General features: G+C 39.4%; 1 protein-coding gene across 2 annotated transcripts in view; it reads right to left on the minus strand.

Annotated features, from left to right (window-relative positions):
• Positions 1–22,968, minus strand: part of LOC138957045 (uncharacterized) — a 62,269-nt gene that overhangs the window by 18,727 nt on the left and 20,574 nt on the right. For both annotated transcript variants that reach the window (XM_070328219.1, XM_070328218.1), the window contains exon 6: positions 4,947–5,078. In XM_070328219.1, coding sequence (XP_070184320.1) covers positions 4,947–5,078 — 132 coding nt within the window. The remainder of the gene's footprint in view (positions 1–4,946; positions 5,079–22,968) is intronic.

Genomic DNA, 22,968 nt, shown 5'->3' on the forward strand with positions numbered 1-22,968 from the left:
CAAGGCCCGAAGGTTGGAGACAGCAGGGGTGTTATTCGACAGGCATGCGCGGAGTTCGACAGGAAAACTCGCCGTATTTAGGTAAGGAGTGTCTTTAAGTCTTTCGTGCGTGTTTTGTTTGTGTCTGTACGTGTTTTCGTAGTACGCAAAAATATTGGTCCGTGACGCGTTTTTTTCGTTTCGTTGCGTATGACTTACGCGTTTTTTAAAAAGCTAGCGCGATCCCTGTCATATTCATCTCCATCTTCGCGTTTCACCGTTGTAAGAAACTTGACAAGAATGTTTGCAACAAGTTTTGGATCCTCAATTTTCGCTATATCAGCTGATCTCATCTGTTTTGCAAACTCTTCGGTTTGAAGAATGAAATCTGAAATCAGCCGTATCACATGTTCAGTTTTTCTTTTGGTGTTGGCGTTTTCTGTATCGGTGATGAGAGCGTTCACATCGTCATCAGTCACTTTCTCGAATCTCCTTTTTTTGGGCGCAGCGGCCATTAAATTTTCGTCCTCTTCATTGAAGTCTTCTAAGAAAAAGTCGCTTATCAAATCAAAATCGCCGTCCATCTTGACGAACGAACGTTGGCGTGTGAATACACAACCGGAAATAGATCTAGATCTAAATTGATCTCTATGACCCGTGCCTTGATACCATTGAGATCATAGGAGATGCACAGCAGTGCCGATACCAGGTTTCTTTAGCTTCACTTTAAAATGATATCAGAACGATAGTTATTCACTTGAAAGTGAACACAGGAGAGTTGTATACATAGAGATTACACAACGTCATCGAGTGAGGGACCGAAAAATATTGAAACTCGAGGATGATTTTTTTGTGGTATCAACCGAGACCGTAGGTCGAGGTTGATACCACACAAAAAAATCATCCGAGAGTTTCAATATTTTTTGGTCCCTCACAAGATGACGTTTGTGTAATTTGTGTATACAATGATCAACGACAAAGACAAAAATTAAAACAAAAACAACACGAACTCTTTTCCATCGAGGAATGGTGGAAGGAAAATAACACAACCGGAAATAGATCTAGATCTAAATTGATCTCTATGACCCGTGCCTTGATACCATTGAGATCATAGGAGATGCACAGCAGTGCCGATACCAGGTTTCTTTAGCTTCACTTTAAAATGATATCAGAACGATAGTTATTCACTTGAAAGTGAACACAGGAGAGTTGTATACACAAATTACACAAACGTCATCTTGTGAGGGACCAAAAAATATTGAAACTCTCGGATGATTTTTTTGTGTGGTATCAACCTCGACCTACGGTCTCGGTTGATACAACAAAAAAATCATCCTCGAGTTTCAATATTTTTCGGTCCCTCACTCGATGACGTTGTGTAATCTCTATGTAACAACAATCATATAATGGCTGACGTGTATGAAGTACACGCATACCTCGCCAGGTTTGTTTCTGTGACTAGTCGACAGACGATGCCATTTGCTTTGTGTGTGTTTTTGTTGTTGCTTACTGTACGTGTAAAATCCAGTTCTTTAACAGGCAACAAACCTTGCAAATTTCCAGAAGCTGCAATCTGAAGCGACCTATCTCTGATTCTAGCAGACGATCTCTCCAATGTTTAACACAAAATCAGCAAACTCTCCTGTCACATAGAACGTCCATTATATAGTGCAATGTTGAAATGAAGTTACCGGTCTGAAACATTTAGTCGTTTCTTCTGAGACAATCCTTGTTCTCTTATCATCTACAGATTTACCGCAGTCTTCACCACGCGAATTCACAACAGAAGTCAGACTTTCGAACATCTACGTAGACAAGCACGATACGTCATGACGTCATATGATTCCTAGCATATTGACGTAATGCTAAACATCCGGTTATCCCGAGTTTTCTCCGTAATACATGTCCGTGGGTTTTTCAATGTTCGGTTATTTCCGTGGCTTCATGCGGAAAGAGAACCGTCGTCTGCAATCAACGACATGGACCATTCTGGTCCTTGTTGCTGACAAAAACATGATTTTAACACAGAATGTAATGTCAGAATAGCTTTATAAACGCTATTGTGTTTTAATCGTAGCAATGGGGTCCGATATTTAGACCAGACAAGTATAATGCCGACGAGTCGGAGACTAAGAATCAAGTAAACGAATAGGGACTATTTGAATGACGCGCATTTGACACTCTGAGTGATTAGGCTGAAATGAAATTGCGTACAAAATGTCGTCTGCATGACTGCATGTTCGACCCGTGTTGTTCGTTGTATAAATAGCTTAAACAATGACGACAACTCGTTGATTACTGGAAAATAAACCACTCGTGGGTATTTGCAGCCGCTTGGTAATTCACTCGTGTGCTCCGCACACTCGTTAGCAAACCGCTGTCCAGGTCTTCGCCAGATCCGGACACGCCCATCGCCAGGTTCCAGGCAAAAGCGCTTCTCGTCCGAAAAAATAACCCTCCGCCAGTCCCGATGGCGCCAGTGGGCATGCTGCTGGGCCCGGGCCAGACGATCCAGGCGATGCTGAGCTGTCAAGACAGGACGTCGAGCAGGACGCCGATTTACCAGGTTCTGCCCACCAAGGCGTCGGCGTACAGTTCTGGCACTGACAGGTTCTCCATGCACCCCGATTGTGTTACGGGCTCTGTTGGCGGCAGTTTCGAATGCATCTCGCTGGTGTTGATGGACAAGATGGCGATCTTGTCGGGCTGTTGTTACCCGGGGTCTGCCACGTCCTGGTAAGTCGCAGGTACTGTTAGTGACATGAAGACGTTGCTGCAGGCAATACACCGTGGTGACATTTACTCTAAATGCCCTAGCAATGCCCTAGCAACTTGCTAAACTGATTGTCCGGCATCAATTCTCACGATCGCCTGTTGGCGCTGATCTGGTGATAGTCTCGGCATCGCGCCTGTGTCGCAGAAATGAATGTTGTAACAGTTTTGTGAGTATTGTACAGCTTGCCTGAACACTCTGAACACGAAAAGCTGCTTTTCCACATTGTGCATGTGCTGAAAGTGGTCCCCATGACGGTTTGGGATCCCCGTGAACAAGACCTCGCGTGTGACCCAGATAACGGCAAACACGGTACTGACAAGATAAGACCGCTAAATAAACACGTGCAGAACATACAAGTATCATGATTTTCTTTTTATTTCAAGTCCATAAAGGTTTAATTAACGCATTCTTTATTTGCGTTTCTTTTGCCTCCGAGTATATATCATCGTGCACTATTGTATACAAGTTTTTCAACAACTGTCATGCACAGTTATACTCCTACATAGGACGCAAACACAGACGGACACACGCGCACACACACACACACACTCATACACATACACGCACGCACAGACACACACAAAACCAAACACCTGCGCGCAATCGTATTAATTAGAATTATTGCCATAAATGGCATCGATAAGATTACCAGCATCTAAAGACCGAAGACTATTCTTCGGCTCAAAATAGAACACTTAAACCATACTACAAACATAACAGACAGGTGAAACTGCAAAGGTATCCGTTTTACATAGACATGTAAAACAATACTCATTGATGATAAGACATAAGACTTTATTTCAACCATGTACAGTACACTAGGGACATGTTTTGGCCAGAGTACAATCAATCAATCCATACACACCCTTCCAAATGCAAAATGCACGCTTGCAATCTCAGTCACACACACGCTCACGCACGCCCGCATACATTCCCCACACAAAACCCACAACAGCACACACGCACAAGCATGCTCCTCCTTAACAAAACGTATTTAACCATCAATTGTACATATGCGTAAGATAAACAGTATAGAAGTATCAGTAAGAATTATATATGTATCAGACATCAGTTATGACGACAATAACTAAAATCACAAATCCTTAATAATTTTAAAACCAAAACATTTATTACAATACTACACTGGGTAGGTGAACTTTAAGAAATATGGTATTTAAAGGCTTGACGGCTGTGTCCCACAACAAAATACCAGGACATAAACCTTGAATAAAAACTCAATTTTTACTAAGAACAGCAGTTAAAGGACTTAAGGAGCCAGGACACGCACTGCACTTGGATAGAAACTGTCTCTGAAACGCGTGGTGCGTGTCCTGATCGAGCGAAAACGCCTGCTCGAGGGTAGGGGCCGGAACAACTTGTAAGCAGGGTGCGAGTTGTCTGCCAGAATCTTTTTGACCTTCTGAGCGCTTCGGGATGTGTATATGGAGGCAATGGAGGGAAGCTCGCAACCTACAATCTTGTCTTGGGATAAATATCGCAGGCATTTGTTTCTTTTTGCAAGTGAAACTTTGTAGCGCCGTCCAGAGGGGATTTGTTTTCAAAACCAGAATTAAAAGTCACCGACAATGACGAATACTTTCTTTGCAATGCAGAAATGTAAAGCTCGGTCGTCAGTGTACATGCGCGGTGCCAACGGCAGTGCTCGTAGACAATACGCGCAAGTCTGTATCTGTTGTTAACACCAAGATTGCCGTTCCAGCACACTATTATATCAAATGACTGTATACTCTCAATCATGTTTGTTTCTTCAACTATTTGTGAAATGTCCCGACTAACATCAGAACATTTGATTTTTCGTAGCAGGTACAGGTGAAGGTTGGCTTTTTTTTTTTAACGACCTTGGCCGTGTTTAAGTCAAAATGTAGACCCTCATCTACCACTGTATTCAGATATTTCATAAAGAAACAATGTCAATCGGGTTTAGGTTGGCTGTCCACCATCTGCCTTTCCACAAGACTACAGCCACCAGTGTGATGGCTGCCGCTACATGTATACTCATCGTGTGTGTGTGTGTGTGTGTGAGGGAGAAAGAGACACACACACAGCCGATCAAAAAGCCTACCATTATCCGTACGAGTGACCACTGTCTACGAAGAACCATATCTGTAGGATTGTGTTCATATGCTTTTGGCTACTTGAGATTTTTTTAGTAAACACGTCAAATACGTACCTGTAATAGAAGAGACGCACACTTCCATGACCTGTACTCTCGTCCCGCAAAACTGAAGTATGCTCCTATTTCGGGAATATTTGCCATGGTCGAGGGGTCCAGTTCCTTGCAGCAAAACGTCGCAGCTCTATCCTGTAATGAGATAATAACGGGACTTTTAACTTAATTTAACTTAAAATAAATGCAACAAAATCAAAAGAGAGAGAGAGAGAGAGAGAGAGAGAGAGAGAGAGAGAGAGTAGTGGGGCTCCTATGTTGCAAAATCATTCAAATCATGCAACAAACACCAAATTAAGCAAATATGAAGAGTTTTATGTGCTTAACAAAACCTGATACAGAGCCATCGCGAAAAATAAAAAATGGGTAGTTTTTAAACAATTTTTCAAAATGGCCGCCAGTGTAAACGGTTGGGTATGTTAGGCATATTTCACTTCATGTGATTAACAGCAAATTTGGCGTAAATGGACATTTGCTTTTGCTTAACAAAACCTGATACAGAGCCACCGTGAAAAAATTAAGAAATCAGTAGTTTTTTTACAATTTTCAAAATGGCCGCCAATAAAAGGGTATTTAGGCATTTTTGATGCTACAAGACATTCTCTTGCAATAGAAACTAACACAAACACATTTTTAAACAAAACAATACATGTATTGTTGGTGCAGAGAATGATTGGACGGTGTGGGTGGCAGGGTTGAAGAATTTGTGGATTACCTAAACTGTGCAAAAATAAATATATTGCACCAATTTTCATACCAAAACGAAAACATTCATTCCTGTGCTGTTATATTCAATGTATACTATTGAGGGCACTCAACTTGGCTAACTGGAACACTTTTAAGATAAAAGGTGGCCTTTACATGGGTTATTTGACCGCCGCCCAAATAAGGGTACCCCCAAAATAAAACTGATAAAAATGTAATGTATCAACTCAAAAGTCGACTAAAATTCATAATCGCTGTATTTCGAAAACGTTGTTTGTTCTCATGTGTTTACACAACTAGCACATTCCGGCAAGTGTCTATACTCAAAAGAAACTTTGGCAGTACTTGAAACAACCATCTGTCATATATACATGCGAAGTCAAAAATATGTGGGATGTAAGTCAACAAACCTGTGGCAGTTTTTAAAATATTATTTCGTGAAGATTTGAAAGTGTACTCAAACGGTTGAACTACGCCTCGTGCGTAGACACACATTCCTGAAAGTTTCAACGCAACCCACTTGGTCATTGCTAAAATACATGGATTTTAGTTGACTTGGGTATCCCTCAAATTTGACACATAAACATCTCATCCGTGACATCGACACATACATCAGTAGGTACAATGGCACAACACTAGAAATATGCAAGATGGCGAAATAAAACAACCTGTTCTGGATGGATAATCAAGTTGACTTTCTCTTCGTATACAACAGTGACCCAGTTGTGCCTCAGGAATTGTCGTCGGCTTTTTAAAAGGTACCCGAAGTTTTTGTCACATCTCTTTGTCACGTCAAGGGTATCCTTATTTTGACGGCGTAAATGATGATGTTAAAAAAAAAAGGTGCCAGATAGCGAAGATGCGAGCCTTTAATGGCATAGACAGTTTGAATAAAATGACACAGGAATAAAAGTTTGAGTTGGGGTATGAAAATGGGTGCAATAATATTTTTGCACAGTTTAGATGCTGACAGTTTTCACAGGCATGCAAGCACATTTGCAGAGAGCTGTGCTCTGCAGTCCTTCTTAGCAGCATTTGCAGCGTTTTGTTGTACAGCTCTTCTTGCAGGCACACCTCATGAGTTCTCGGCACACGCTGGATACCTCTTGAAAGCTCGTCCAGAATGACTCCCACTTTCCAGCCTTGAACTGCCAGCCCACAGAGTTTGGAAGTCTAATAGGTAGATGGCTCTTCTCAATCTCATGTCCTGCAGCAGCACCTCACTTGTAAGGGGATTATGGTCAATTTGGCAGCTCTTTTTACTGAAGAGGTACCGTCTAGCACTGTTTACACCCAGTACGTTGCTGGTTTTGTCCTACAAATGTACACCAAAAAGCTCTTGTGCTGCCCTGTCAGTGGTACTCAGCTTACAAAGAGGAGCAGACAACCTGAAGAAAGTTTGAGTGACGTCTTCAAATGCTTGCCATACTTCCCAAGCCTTCTGATTCCCCAATACCATTGAAGAACGACATAGTGTCACAGCCTGTAAGGCTATGCAAAATGGGCAGACAGGGTGACTTCTCTTGGCCAATGGCTTTGGCAATGTGGCGATACACTTCACGAGCAGAAAAAAACGCAACACAGCTGGAATGAGAAGCAGACTGTCTGGCCTCCTCTACATCCATGGTGCAGGAAATCAGCCTGTGGTACCCTTCACACAAAAGATGAAAAGTGACATTTTTATTTGAATGTATTTGAATAATGTTTACTATCTCAGAGAGTCGGTCAAAGCCGGGTTAGCAAGTCTTCACACAACAGACCAAAATGAAAGAAAATTGTATTTCATGAATTCGTATAATTCTTACTGTTTCAGGTTAAAAAAACAAACAAACACAGTTTCCAGTGACCCAACTGATTCTGGAATCTTTCTGACCGCTACATTTATTCGCTTCAAACAGTCGCTAACAGAATGTTGACCATAGTGAGGGTTCGTACGTTAAACCCATCAAATTCACAGAGGTCGCTTACAAATGATGTGCAAACATGTTCCAATTAATACAAATAAAAAAATCTTACTGTTAAGATGTATTAGGTAACAAACCTTGATACAGTAGTACTAGTGAAATCGGCTCCCTTCTGTGGCACCGGAATAAATGCAGAACGCTTGTTCCCAGGAACCGGCATGTGGTGTAACTCTTGTATATATCCTGTAAAAATAAAATTCACACCAATGCACGGTCAACTTAAAATAAGCAAAAGGATGAGAAACAAGCAACAAACCAAAATTGTAAAACTCAAAGAGCGGTACCTCTTCATTTTTCAAAACCACTTATCTCATTTGATTAGCATACACTGTATGCTTTTGTCTGTTACCTACCGTCTTTGAAAGTTTGATCACAACACTGTAAAGACATGGGGAGTGGAGTGTTTTTATCTCCAGCTGGTCATCCTACTATCTGGTCATCCTCACTCAGTTTTTGACTCTACCCCTCCCCACCTTATGGAAGTCCTTAACGTAGGCAGGACTAATCATTTATCATACCATGAACAATCTCTTTCTCCTCGCCTTTTATTCAAAGTTCGTTTAATCTGTTTAAAATCACCAGCGTGGCGATCATGATTTCCTTACTTGTAATCAACAGATAGATCTAGATCTATCAGCATCACAATCAAGCTTGATGAGCTATTGCAAGATTACTCTGCATTTCAGCGCTTCACCCGATGAATAACAGACCCCAGGGGAGAATTAAACAGTAAAATGATGTGACATTGGTGAATGGATGCGTATTCTTGAAAACTTACCTTCAGAAACGTTGTTTTCGCTCAAATCAAAACACGCAATGTTGCGGAGGCCGCCATCTTGAATTTTCATGCTGCGGATATATAAAATTCTAAAAACGATCAAATTAAATACCAGAACACAAAAATACCCATAAGAGTATTTATGGCATGCATGTGTTATCAGCAGACAACTTCTGGTGCATGGTAAACCATTGAATTTTACATTTGCTGAGTTGGGAATATTTACTGCTGAGCGCTTTTGGTACGAATTTCGTCTGCTGTAAATGCAGCCTTTTATTCCCTATCAAAGACAAAAAAACCGATTTCTGAAGTGGCTCTGTATCTGAAATCCCTTAAATAATTATAAGGAACAATACCACAAAGTATGATGTTTGTTGCAAGATGTGAATGATTTATGAGTGCGTCTGCAACATACGAGCCCCACTAGAGAGAGAGAGAGAGAGAGAGAGAGAGAGAGAGAGATTTTGTTTCACTCTTATTCCAGCGTCGCGGACGACGCTGGTATCTGCGGTCGGGAAGACTTTCCACGAATTTGCCTGCAGGGCGCCGCCATGTTTTCTGTGCTCGACTGCGAGCAGACCACAGGCACATTACACCCAAAATTCTTGTAGGCATACACAGACGCAACATAGCATATACAGACAATAACACCCACAACACTTCAACTGCATATGAAAGGAATACAAATAAATCCGCAAATCAGTCGCGCACAATACACCAGTTAGAAAAACAAGGAGTACCAAAGCGGCGTGCAGAAACTAAACTGACTCGGAGACTGAGAAGAAACATTTATCACACGATGTGGATAGCAAACATTAAAATAAAACAGATAAGTCAAGCAAAAAATAAACACAAATATCGAAAACACAATAAACAAAGGTAAAGAAAACAAAAAGAGATGCTTGCCGACAGTCAGTGTGTGTGTGCGTGGTTTGCCGTGTGCGTCAGCGGGGTGTGTGTGTGTGTGTGTGTGTGTGTGTGTGCGTGCGCGTGCATGCGTGCGTAGGCTACGTACTTGCGTGTGTGCGTTCGAATGAGAAAGAAGAGAGAGAGAGGATTGAACAATGAGGTCACGTTCTCTGTCACATGAATACATATACACACACTGAAGGCTACTTCGGACACGAACACTTGCCAACAACTGTGGTTGGACATGCTTTTGAAATGTAATATTTTTTCGACATGATTTCTGGACATACGAATGCCGCTGTGTTGCCTACTGATGTTGCGAATGATGAAGGTTTTGAGTTGACTGACCTTGAGGAGGGATTGCATCAGGCGTTTATCGTCTCAAATTATATCCTTGCTACTTTTCAGGAGTCAACTATTGCCATTCATGGTAACTTGGATAGTCAATGTTTTTATTTGTTTGATTCCCATCAAAGAAACAGAAATGGTAACCATTCTTCAAATGGCGCTGCAGTTTTGATGTCATCAAGTTAATTCCTTTGCAGAATTGATTGATTTTCTCAAAAGCCATTATCAATGTGTTTATCAATTAACACCTGTTCATTTCTGTCCAACTGCAATGCAAACTCAATGTGGAGGAAACAAGGATTCATTACAAACAAGTCATCCCTGTACAACAACAGATTTATGTACCTCAATCAATACTGCTAGTATGAGTGACAGGAATCTAAAAGAAAAAACAACCAAACGCAAATGTACTACTACTTCTACGACTCGTTTGAATGTAAAACAGAAATGTAACACTGTCTGTGACAATGACGGTTTTACGACTCGTTTGAAGGACAGTATAGATCGAACCTTAACCCACAACTACGACAATTTGTGTCAGACTTTTTTGAACAGGAAAATATGCCTCTGTTCAACAGTAACCAAAACATGGAAGATGTTTTTGAAACTTTACAGAAATGTAACACTAGCCTATCTGTGACAATGTTGCTTTTGAATTGAACCCACATTTGTTGAACAGGAGAGAATGTTCCTGTTCAACAGTGCCCAAAACACTGAATCTGACGTTTTTGAATCTTTTCTGTCATCTAACTGAATCTGACGTTTTTGAATCTTTTCTGTCATCTAACCCAATTGCTCATGACTTCATCGATCTTGAACATGCCTACTTTTCAAAGAAAGACAGACAAAAGCGAAATCTGCATGTTAGCCATCTGCCTGAAATGGTCAATGCACTTTTGTAAAATTGTCACAGCTGTTATGCACTTTTGTGAAATGGTCAGTGCTGTTGTGCACTTATGCAAAACTTGGTGCTGTGCTGTTAACATTTGAACAAAATGCATTTTGTTCAAATGTTTAGTGCAACTTGCTACTATATAATCGCTGTATGCGCTTTGTGGTAATAATGCACTGTTGTGAAAAGTTTGCGCTAAATGTTGGCACTATGCAGCATTGTTGGAGCACCCTCCTGTAGATGCACCATGCTGAAAAATGTACTTATGAATCAAGCATTGACTGAAATAAACAATTTATATATCCAGCACAACATGCAATTCATTAACTTTTGACCCTAACCTTTAACACTTCCCAAAATAAATCTTTGGTGGACATTGCATCGACGCTGTTCATTTTGAATGAACATTTTTGACTCACATGCGAAGCAAAAGTGAGTCTATGTACTCACCCGAGTCGTCCGTCCGTCCGTCCGGACGTCCGGACGTCCGTCCGTCCGGCCGTCCGGAAAACTTTAACGTTGGATATTTCTTGGACACTATTCAGTCTATTAGTACCAAATTTGGCAAGATGGTGTATGATGACAAGGCCCCAAAAAACATACATAGCATCTTGACCTTGCTTCAAGGTCAAGGTCGCAGGGGCCATAAATGTTGTCTAAAAAACAGCTATTTTTCACATTTTTCACATTTTCTCTGAAGTTTTTGAGATTGAATACCTCACCTATATATGATATATAGGGCAAAGTAAGCCCCATCTTTTGATACCAGTTTGGTTTACCTTGCTTCAAGGTCAAGGTCACAGGGGCTCTTCAAAGTTGGATTGTATACATATTTTGAAGTGACCTTGACCCTGAACTATGGAAGATAACTGTTTCAAACTTAAAAATTATGTGGGGCACATGTTATGCTTTCATCATGAGACACATTTGGTCACATATGATCAAGGTCAAGGTCTCTTTGACCCTTATGAAATGTGACCAAAATAAGGTAGTGAACCACTAAAAGTGACCATATCTCATGGTAGAAAGAGCCAATAAGCACCATTGTACTTCCTATGTCTTGAATTAACAGCTTTGTGTTGCATGACCTTGGATGACCTTGACCTTGGGTCAAGGTCACATGTATTTTGGTAGGAAAAATGTGTAAAGCAGTTCTTAGTGTATGATGTCATTGCTAGGTTTAGGTCAAGCATGTGAGTCGTATGGGCTTTGCCCTTCTTGTTCTTGTTGTTCTTGTGATTTGAATAACATGTTTTATCCCATACACGTGAGAGATACCACTCTCACGGTGTGTCAACTGATTCCGTTCATACACCGGATATTTCCGTTCGAACGCAGGATGTTTCCGTTCATACAGCCTCATTTTCGACACTTGCTTGGGGAAAAATCGTTGCGGTAAGAAGTGTGGACAGCGCACTTTTGTGATATAGCAAGAATTAGGTAGCTAATTGGTTGGGCTTTGTGTACGATAAGAACCAAGGTGCTAATAATCCTCATTGTAACAGTTTATAGAAACCCATGGCTTTTGTACAATCACTTGTCTTTTGAAAACATGCAGATTCCGTTCGTGCGCCATGATTCCGTTTGTTCAAAAGTGCATGTTTCTGTTCGTTAGATCAGGCAGAAACAGGCCGCCACTTCAAGTTATGTGTGCTCCAATGGTCGTCATATAGCACAGAGTACGCCTACGAGTGACATTGGACCTATGTGAACCATAAGATGTATTGAATTTGCATCAAACAGTTTTGACGAAAACAGGTGTCCGGTCGTACCACTTTCATCAAATTGTTTCCGTTCGTACGCGTTATATGACGTTCGTGATTTTGGTTGATGCAAATTCAATACGTCTTATGGTTAACATATTTCCAATATCACTCGTAGGCGTACTCTGTGCTATATGACGACCATTGGAACACACATAACTTGTAGTAGGGGCCGTAACAGGCAATGGTTTTGGTAATCAAGTGCAAATCAGGGGTCAGATTTGATAACAGAGCGAGAAAAACAAAAAAATGTTAAAATCAAATCAGGCAGTTCTGCCACGTTTGGCCCGCGTGTGTTATCATGAGGATTACTAGCACCTTGGTACTTATCGTACACATAGCCCAACCAATCAGCCACCTAATTTTTGCAATATCACAAAAGTGCGCAGCCAACACGACTTATATATTACCGCCACGGGTTTTTTTCCCAAGCAAGTGCCGAAAATGAGGCTGCATGAACAGAAACATTCTGTGTACGAAGGGAAACATCCTGCGTACGAACGAAAAGATCCGGTGTATGAACGGAATCAGTTGACACACCGTGACTCATGAGATAACAATATCGTTCAAACCACAGTTCATGTGAATGAGGTCGTGTCAAACTAGTCTGGCAGGGACCCGACTTTCCACTGGCACTGCTTGTGATGCCGAGTCAACGTGACAAACGTCATTCTGGGAACACGTTTTAATACACTCGCTGTTTTCCCATGAAGGATTGTTAGAATGTCAGTACAGGTCACGCTATGCTTTCTATAGTGACGTCTCTTTGCTTTGTAAGAGATCAAGGTTCCGTTCGAAGCTCTTCGCTTCGACTGAGGAACGTTCGGGGCAAAAGACACGCATGTACAGTAGGTAGGATAAACAAAATACTTTCGCTCGCAGTTCAATATTTGAAAAAGCATCTCATGTAAATTGGGTACGACACAGCAAGCCATGTAGTATTCTCTATTTATCTTGCATACGTGAGAGATACCATTCATGAGATAACAATATCGTTCAAAGCACAGTTCATGTGAATCAGATCGTGTCAAACTAGTCTGGCAGGGACGTAGAAGTTACATGCCGAGTCTCAGTAATTATATTACAAATAATGGTCGAAGTTTAGGGATCATGAAAAATGCGAGCTTCAGCGAGCTTTTCCATGACCGCGAAATGAGACCATTATTTTTAATATTCACTGAGACGAGCTGTGTAACCTCTTTATTCCTCCTTTCTCCAGTTATTCAAAGAAAAAAGGAATTCTTGTGCTAAAGTTTGATCGAATCCTATTCACTCAACCTGTCTACCTGCGCAGGCGAGTGATTAATGCGCGGTTGTATAGTTCCGTGAAAATCATTCAATTCTGTTAACATTTCACGTCAGTTTCTCTGTTTTGGACTAACATCTAGTACACAGTTATGTTGTTATTCTGCTTTGGCGGTAAAGGCAGATATTGTATGTTCTGCTCATGTTTTGGTATTGCTAAGGACATTTTCTTTCGTCGAACGGAGTAGAAGACGAACTTTTTCACCCGTGTTCCAACGGTTAAATACTGTATGAAGTTCGGTTATCTGGGCCAAACAGTGTATGAAACCGATTTATGTTCTTTAATGCATTTGGTTGCGTGTGATCTGTTTATGAAATGAAATATTGTTGAAAACTGACCGTCGGATTGCAGTCTTTTGTCGAAGCTGCTGAGTGTAGAAATTGGAAAGGGGAACTACTCTTGTCGCTAGACAAAATATGAGAGTTACTTGCCTTTGGAATTTTATAACGGCGTACTAGTGCCAAAACTTAAAGTTAGTCATTAACACGGGAACATTAGTAATTAACACGTGAAAATTACTAATTTTCACAAGCAAATTACAAGTATGTCGTGAAAATTACTAATTGTTACGTGTTAATTACTAATGTTTACGTGTTAATTTCTAGTTTTCAGTTTTGGCTCGCTTCCTGACGGATTGCTAGAGCCAAAACTAAACATTTGTAAAGGTCACGTGTTAATTACTAATTTTCATGCGCCTGGTGACTGTGGAAGTTCAATGCGCATGCGCGACTGTTACACCGGCCAGAGAAAAACATCTCTCGATTCGATACTTTTCTGGTCCATAGTTCTTTAATCCGATGCAAATTAACAATAAGAGCTGAGCGAATGTGTAGACAACCTATGTGTAACATACAACTGTCTGTCTGAAAACTTGTTGAATAACGAATTCTATCGAAACATATTTGTGAAAGTGTGAGAGTCTCTACCGAACAGATCCGTCTGCTAGCGGTCGGACTTTTAGCACACGTCCGGCCGGTCGCCATTTTTCCTCTCTCGGTTCGAACATTTTCGAATCGATTATCCTTCACTAATACACTACAGAACAGATTTATGAGTGTGGTAGTGGAAACCAATATGAGGTACAGCTGTCTGCCCGACAACTTGTCGAATAAGGAGTTATATTGAAATATATATATATATATATATATATATATATATATGTGAACGTGTGAGACCACAGCCGATCAAAAGTCCGTCTGCTATAAACTGCTTCGATTCGAAAGTTTTCGGGGTCGATTATCCATTTTCTAAGAGACCCAAAACAACGTTAAGCAAAGCGCTATTGCAGAAAACTGTGACATGCATCTATATGTCGGATAACTTGCTCGATAAGGCCTTCTATTAAAAGATATTTCAGAAATAGCGTGAGAGCGATGTTTGCTGGACGTTGTAGCCTCTCAGTGCGGACTCTTAAGAGGCCAAAATGAAAATTAGTAATTAACACTGTTAATTACTAATTTTCACGTGAAAATGGTAACCCTAGGTTTTGTCACTGGTAAGCCGTCATAACATTTGCCTGCTCTGGTCGTGTTTTGCACCGTAGATTTGGATTCAGAAAACTTGAAGAGCGATTCAGACCAAACTACTGGACCAATCTTTATGACATTTTACATGAGAGTTCCTGGGAATGATATCCCCGGACGTTGTTGGTGTTTTTTCGATAAATACCTTTGATGACGTCATATCCGGCTTTTTGTAAAAGTTGAGGCGGCACTGTCACACCCTCATTTTTCAATCAAATTGATTGCAATTTTGGCAAAGCAATCTTCGACAAAGGCCGGACTTTGGTATTGCATTTCATCTTGGTGGCTTAAAAATTAATTTATGACTTTGGTCATTAAAAATCTGAAAATTGTACAAAATTTTTTTATTTTTATAAAACGATCCAAATTTACGTTCATTTTATTCTCCATCATTTTCTGATTCCAAAAACATATAAATATGTTATATTTGGATTAAAAACAAGCTCTGAAAATTAAAAATATAAAAATTATTATCAAAATTAAATTGTCGAAATCAATTTAAAAACACTTTCATCTTATTCCTTGTCGGTTCCTGATTATGATATGTTTGGATTAAAAACACGCTCAGAAAGTTAAAACGAAGAGTGGTACAGAAAAGCGTGCTATCCTTCTCAGCGCAACTACTACCCCGCTCGTCTTGTCAATTTCACTGCCTTTGTCATGAGTGGTGGACTGACGATGCTACGAGTACACGGTCTTGCTGAAAAATTGCATTGCGTTCAGTTTCATTCTGTGAGTTCGACAGATTGACTAAATATTGTATTTTCGCCTTACGTGACTTGTTATTTCTTCAAACCGGTGTCTTGTGCCTTTGCTTGTCCTAAAGCTGTATTGCAACTTCGAAGGGTCTGTCAGTGTTTGTTCGCAGCAGTGAATGATTTAGGTCAGTCCCTTACTGGGTTTGATATTCACAAGACAAGTCGCGTAAGGCGAAAATACAACATTTAGTCAAGTAGCTGTCGAACTCACAGAATGAAACTGAACGCAATGCAACGCAGCAAGACCGTATACTCGTAGCATCGTCAGTCCACCGCTCACGGCAAAGCCAGTGAAATTGACAAGAAGAGCAGAGTAGTACTTGCGCTGAGAAGGATAGCACGCTTTTCTGTACCTCTCTTTGTTTTAACTTTCTGAGCGTGTTTTTAATCCAAACATATCATATCTATATGTTTTTGGAATCAGGAACCGACAAGGAATAAGATGTAAGTGTTTTTAAATTGATTTCGAAAATTTAATGTTGATAATAATTTTTATATAATTTAATTTTCAGAGCTTGTTTGTAATCCAAATATAACATATTTACATGTTTTTGGAATCAGCAAATGATGGAGAATACGATCAACGTAAATTTGGATCGTTTTATAAAACAATTTTCTGATTTTTAATGACCAAAGTCATTAATTTTTAAGCCACCAAGCTGAAATGCAATACCGAAGTCCGGGCTTCGTCGAACATTACTTGACCAAAATTTCAACCAATTTGGTTGAAAAATGAGGGCGTGACAGTGCCGCCTCAACTTTCACGAAAAGCCGGATATGACGTCATCAAAGACATTTACCAAAAAACTGAAAAAAACGTATGGGGATATCTTACTCAGGAACTCTCATGTTTAATTTCATAAAGATCGGTCTAGTAGTTTAGTCTGAATCGCTGTACACACACACACACACACAGACACACACACACACGCACATACACCACGACCCTCGTCTCGATTCCCCCCTCTACGTTAAAACATTTAGTCAAAACTTGACTAAATGTAAAAAACGAGGAATGACTGTCCTTTTTATATTTAGTCAAGTTGTGACTAAATATTTTAACATCGAGGGGGAATCGAAACGAGGGTCGTGGTGTATGTGCGTATGTGTGTGCGTGCGTGCGTGCGTGCGTGCGTGCGTGTGTGTGTGTGTGTGTGTAGAGCGATTCAGACTAAACTACTGGACCGATCTTTATGAAATTTGACATGAGAGTTCCTGGGTATGAAATCCCCGAACGTTTTTTTCATTTTTTTGATAAATGTCTTTGATGACGTCATATCCGGCTTTTCGTGAAAGTTGAGGCGGCACTGTCACGCCCTCATTTTTCAACCAAATTGGTTGAAATTTTGGTCAAGTACTCTTCAACGAAGCCCGGGGTTCGGTATTGCATTTCAGCTTGGTGGCTTAAAAATTAATTTATGACTTTGGTCATTAAAAATCTGAAAATTGTAAAAAAAAATAAAAATTTATAAAACGATCCAAATTTACGTTTATCTTATTCTCCATCATTTGCTGATTCCAAAAACATATAAATATGTTATATTCGGATTAAAAACAAGCTCTGAAAATTAAATATATAAAAATTATTATCAAATTTTTTTTTTCGAAATCAATTTAAAAACACTTTCATCTTATTCCTTGTCGGTTCCTGATTCCAAAAATATATAGATATGATATGTTTGGATTAAAAACACGCTCAGAAAGTTAAAACAAAGAGAGGTACAGAAAAGCGTGCTATCCTTCTCAGCGCAACGAATACCCCGCTCTTCTTGTCAATTCCACGTGTTCTGTGAGTTCGACAGCTACTTGACTAAATATTGTATTTTCGCCTTACGCGACTTTTTTTTCTTTTCCTCTTCTCTCTTTCTTTTTTTATATTTAGTCAAGTTTTGACTAAATATTTTAACATCGAGGGGGAATCGAAACGAGGGTCGTGGTGTATGTGTGTGTGTGTGTGTGTGTAGAGCGATTCAGACTAAACTACTGGACCGATCTTTATGAAATTTGACATGAGAGTTCCTGGGTATGAAATCCCCGAATATTTTTTTCATTTTTTGGATAAATGTCTTTGATGACGTCATATCCGGCTTTTCGTGAAAGTTGAGGCGGCACTGTCACGCCCTCATTTTTCAACCAAATTGGTTGAAATTTTGGTCAAGTACTCTTCAACGAAGCCCGGGGTTCGGTATTGCATTTCAGCTTGGTGGCTTAAAAATTAATTAATGACTTTGGTCATTAAAAATCGGAAAATTGTAAAAAAAAATAAAAATTTATAAAACGATCCAAATTTACGTTTATCTTATTCTCCATCATTTGCTGATTCCAAAAACATATAAATATGTTATATTCGGATTAAAAACAAGCTCTGAAAATTAAATATATAAAAATTATTATCAACTTTTTTTTTCCCAAATCAATTTAAAAACACTTTCATCTTATTCCTTGTCGGTTCCTGATTCCAAAAATATATAGATATGATATGTTTGGATTAAAAACACGCTCAGAAAGTTAAAACAAAGAGAGGTACAGAAAAGCGTGCTATCCTTCTCAGCGCAACGAATACCCCGCTCTTCTTGTCAATTCCACATGCACTGCCTTTGCCACGGGCGGTGGAGTGACGATGCTACGAGTATACGGTCTTGCTGCGTTGCGTTGCGTTCAGTTTCATTCTGTGAGTTCGACAGCTACTTGACTAAATATTGTATTTTCGCCTTACGCGACTTGTTTATATTTAGTCAAGTTTTGACTAAATATTTTAACATCGAGGGGGAATCGAAACGAGGGTCGTGGTGTATGTGCGTGTGTCTGTCTGTCTCTGTGTGTGTGTGTGTGTAGAGCGATTCAGACTAATAGTCACCTGGCTGGCTATAGTGGGAGGGTTACTTTTGGTGGTCACATTAGATATTATGTTTTTTGGAAAGTTCGTTTTATTTGCAGCCACAGTTCGGTAAACGACAAATGGCTAAACCCAACCACCTAAGAATGAGAAGCGTTTTTGTAACATGACCCATATTCTGCAAAAATGCAGCCATGACGCAGGGGGTAGGTTACAAAAAAACGTCATGTACCGCTTGACTGCATACGGATATAAGCAAATTATACCTTAAACGAAAGCTAAAGATTGTTGCCATCAGACAGCAAGTAAAATGCCTAATTCGTATACACAGTTTTATTTTTAACAACATCTGTATAACATGCGGACGACAAAACAGGAAATGCCATTTTCTCAATCGATATGTATAGCTAACTGAACGCCTGGTTGAAACCGCAATCAAAAACATCTTAAAAATTGTTTATTCTCACAGCTAGAATTATTTTACATCAACAATTGTTAATTTACCGAGGAAAACAACAGTCATATAAGATAAATAATGGATGATTCTGAATCAACTCCGAAAACCGAACCGGGTCGAAGCAAAAAAGAGTTTACACATACACAGGCTTGAAAAAGGATAATTTGGTTCAATATGTTAGATTTTTACCCATAACGTTAAAGATCAGCTCAATATAAAAGGAAAGTGATCATTGTAAAAGGATTTTGCTATCGCAAAATAATTCAACTTCCGGTTTTACCACATGGCGTCCATAATATTATCAATTTATTATATAGCGTGCATTTGTCAGAAATTATACTAAATGTTAGAAGCGATCTTAAAGTGAAAGTAACGTTTAATAAAAGTATGCGCATTTACTTATTGATTGATATATGACTAAAATAATGGACATGTAATTTAAACGTACAAAACGACATTTTGTACACTACCTCTCTAATAAAAACGCGACTATGACCGACCGATATGTATGTGTAAATTAGGTCATTGTTAGTGATGAAAACGGGTTTTCTTTAAAAGATAACACGCAAACTGTGAAGTTCAAGGCCATAAATGATTTTAGTACGACTTCTTCAAAACAGGTCTGTTTTTCACTCCACCAGTTTCAGTTTTAATAAAATATATGTATAGCTGTCATTTTCAAAAAACCTTATCTGCAATTCACTTAACCAAATACACCATGAACCCAGAAGATATTAGAGTGAGACACTTCACAGTGAAATATGTTATGATTCCCCTTATTTCAAAATATATGCATTTTAATTGGCAGACACGATTCACGTCGTAGGTACGTGTCGTCTGGTGAGGCAACTGTTAGCATTTTTTGTCGTAAGAATTGACATTTTTAAACATAAATCATGGAAAAAAAACTAATTCTACAAAAAGTGCAGGTTTTCTTGGTATAGTCAGTTAAAGCATCTTAAAATTCAAGAAATTGTGCAATTACGTGTATGTATTTGAAATGGCAGACAATATTGAATGAAAGTGATTTTTGACTGATTGAAACCCTACCCCCACTAACAAAATGGGCCCTGAGATTAGGGGTGTTAGTTAAAGATGACTGAATAATGGCTATGCTTTTCCCCTAAAGTATTCAAAACCTAAACATATACATAGGCAAGATGTTCTACATTAACACAATTAACTTTTTAAACATATACATATGCTTAGTACACGATACTTCCGGTTTTTCTACCGGATGACTTATACATTTAGGAGGTAAACACCTTATCGTAGAAAAAGCTTTATTTTCAAAAAGTGCAAGTAATTATTAAAAATCATACATAATATTTATATATAGGAGTTAATTTTCCTTCGAAAGTCATTTGTTTCAAGTGGCAGACAATGTCAGTTGGAGAGTTACATGTACGTAAAGCGTATAACTGTTGTCTGTCATTAGTGCATTGTGGACACATTGGCACCATTTGATCCTAAATGTTAAACGATGTCGTGATCATACCACAGTTTTAGGATAATTTTACATCGCATCGATTACTAAATTGATGGTAGAATTTCACTGAGAAATTCTATTTCCGGTAGCGTCAGTGCCGTTATCTTTTTCTTTTTGTAATAAGGTAATAACGAATGAACCACGTGTCACACTCTTATGCTAGTCTTTAAATGACAATTCCAATTCTAGTAAGTTAAAAGGCATGTATTGCGCGTTACATACATTTATACCCCCCCCCCCCCCCCCCAGGATTACAATGCAAGTAAACACATATAAAGAGATAGTAACGTTTTACATGGTTACACGTTCAGTAGTGAACGTAACGTGTGGTTTAACAAAATTACTTGCACATACAATAGTGAAGTATGTCTGTGTGTCTTTGTTTGTGTGTTTGTCTGTCTGTCTGTGTGTTCGTATGTTTGTCTCTCCCTCTGTCTGTCTATCAGTCTGTCTATCTCTCTCTTTCTCTCTGTGTCTCTGTCTGTCTGTCTGTGTGTGTCTCTCTCTCTCTCTCTCTCTCTCTCTCTCTTTCTCTCTCTCTCTCTCTCTGCGAGGTAGGTGCACTTAAAGAGAAAGCAACACAGTAAGAAATGCATTTCTCTACCAAGAATGAAGTTTGTCTGTCTGTGTGTTTGTGTGCGTGTTTTTTTGGTTGCGTAAGTGTTTCTCTATAAGCATCTCTACGTCTTTGTTCGCGTACATAAGTGCGTGCGTGCATGTGTGGGTGTTTCTGTGTCGGTTTGTCTCACTGTGTGTATGTCTGTCATTTTGTCGGTATGTTTGTGTATGTGTCTTTGTGTGTGTGTGTGTGTGTGTGTGTGTGTGTGTGTGTTTGTGCGCGTGCGTGCGTGCGTGCGTGCGCGCGCGTGTGTGTGTGTATGCGTGCGTGCGTGTGTGTGTGTATGTGTGTGTGTGTGTGTGTGTGTGTGTGTGTGTGTGTGTGTGTGTGTGTGTGTGTGTGTGTGTGTGTGTGTGTGTGATTGCAATTATTCCTCCTTTTTACATTTAGTCAAGTTTTGACTAAATGTTTTAACGTAGAGGAGGGAATCGAGACGAGGGTCGTGGTGTATGTGCGTGTGTGTGTCAGTGTGTGTGTGTAGAGCGATTCAGACTAAACTACTGGACCGATCTTTATGAAATTTGACATGAGAGTTCCTGGAAATGATATCCCCAGACATTTTTTTCTTTTTTTTTGATAAATGTATTTGATGACGTCATATCCGGCTTTTCGTGAAAGTTGAGGCGGCACTGTTACACTCTCATTTTTCAATTAAATTGGTTGAAATTTTGGTCAAGTAATCTTCAACAAAGCCCAGACTTCGGCATTGTATTTCAGCTTGGTGGCTTAAAAATTAATCAATGACTTTGGTCATTAAAAATCTGAAAATTGTAAAAATATATATTTTTTATAGAACGATCCAAATTTACGTTCATCGTATTCTCCATCATTTGCTGATTCTAAAAACATATAAATATGTTATATTTGGATTAAGAACAAGCTCTAAAAATTAAAAATATAAAAATTATTATCAAAATTAAATTTTCGTAATCAATTTAAAAACACTTTCATCTTATTCCTTGTTGGTTCCTGATTCCAAAAACATATAGATATGATATGTTTGGATTAAAAACACGCTCAGAAAGTTAAAACGAAGAGAGGGACAGAAAAGCGTGCTATCCTTCTCAGCGCAACTACTACCCCGCTCTTCTTGTCAAGTTCACAAAAATAAACAGATTATGACGTCATTTTAAGTGGCACAAACGTGTACATGAATGCCTTCCCTTTCGAATGATTTACAGTTATAGAATTTCTGTCAAGCGGTTTAAGTTTTATGTCCGTTTTATGAACCCAACCCTCAAAACAAGAATAGTAACGCCAAAGAAGGAAAACATACACACAAACCAACGTTTTTCTCACCGTTGGTTTGGAATATTGCCCCAAAACTTTAGATTTAGTGTTGTGGTTTTAAAATCTATCAGAAAAATGTGTTTGCTAACGTGACGCCAAAAAGTAACCAAAACGGTCCTTAGCCGACTGACTATAAACTACTGGACCGATCTTTATGAAATTTGACATGAGAGTTCCTGGGTATGAAATCCCCGAACGTTTTTTTCATTTTTTTGATAAATGTCTTTGATGACGTCATATCCGGCTTTTCGTGAAAGTTGAGGCGGCACTGTCACGCCCTCATTTTTCAACCAAATTGGTTGAAATTTTGGTCAAGTACTCTTCGACGAAGCCCGGGGTTCGGTATTGCATTTCAGCTTGGTGGCTTAAAAATTAATTAATGACTTTG

This window comes from Littorina saxatilis, unplaced genomic scaffold (genome assembly GCF_037325665.1).
Source record: "Littorina saxatilis isolate snail1 unplaced genomic scaffold, US_GU_Lsax_2.0 scaffold_308, whole genome shotgun sequence".
NCBI lineage: Eukaryota > Metazoa > Mollusca > Gastropoda > Littorinimorpha > Littorinidae > Littorina > Littorina saxatilis.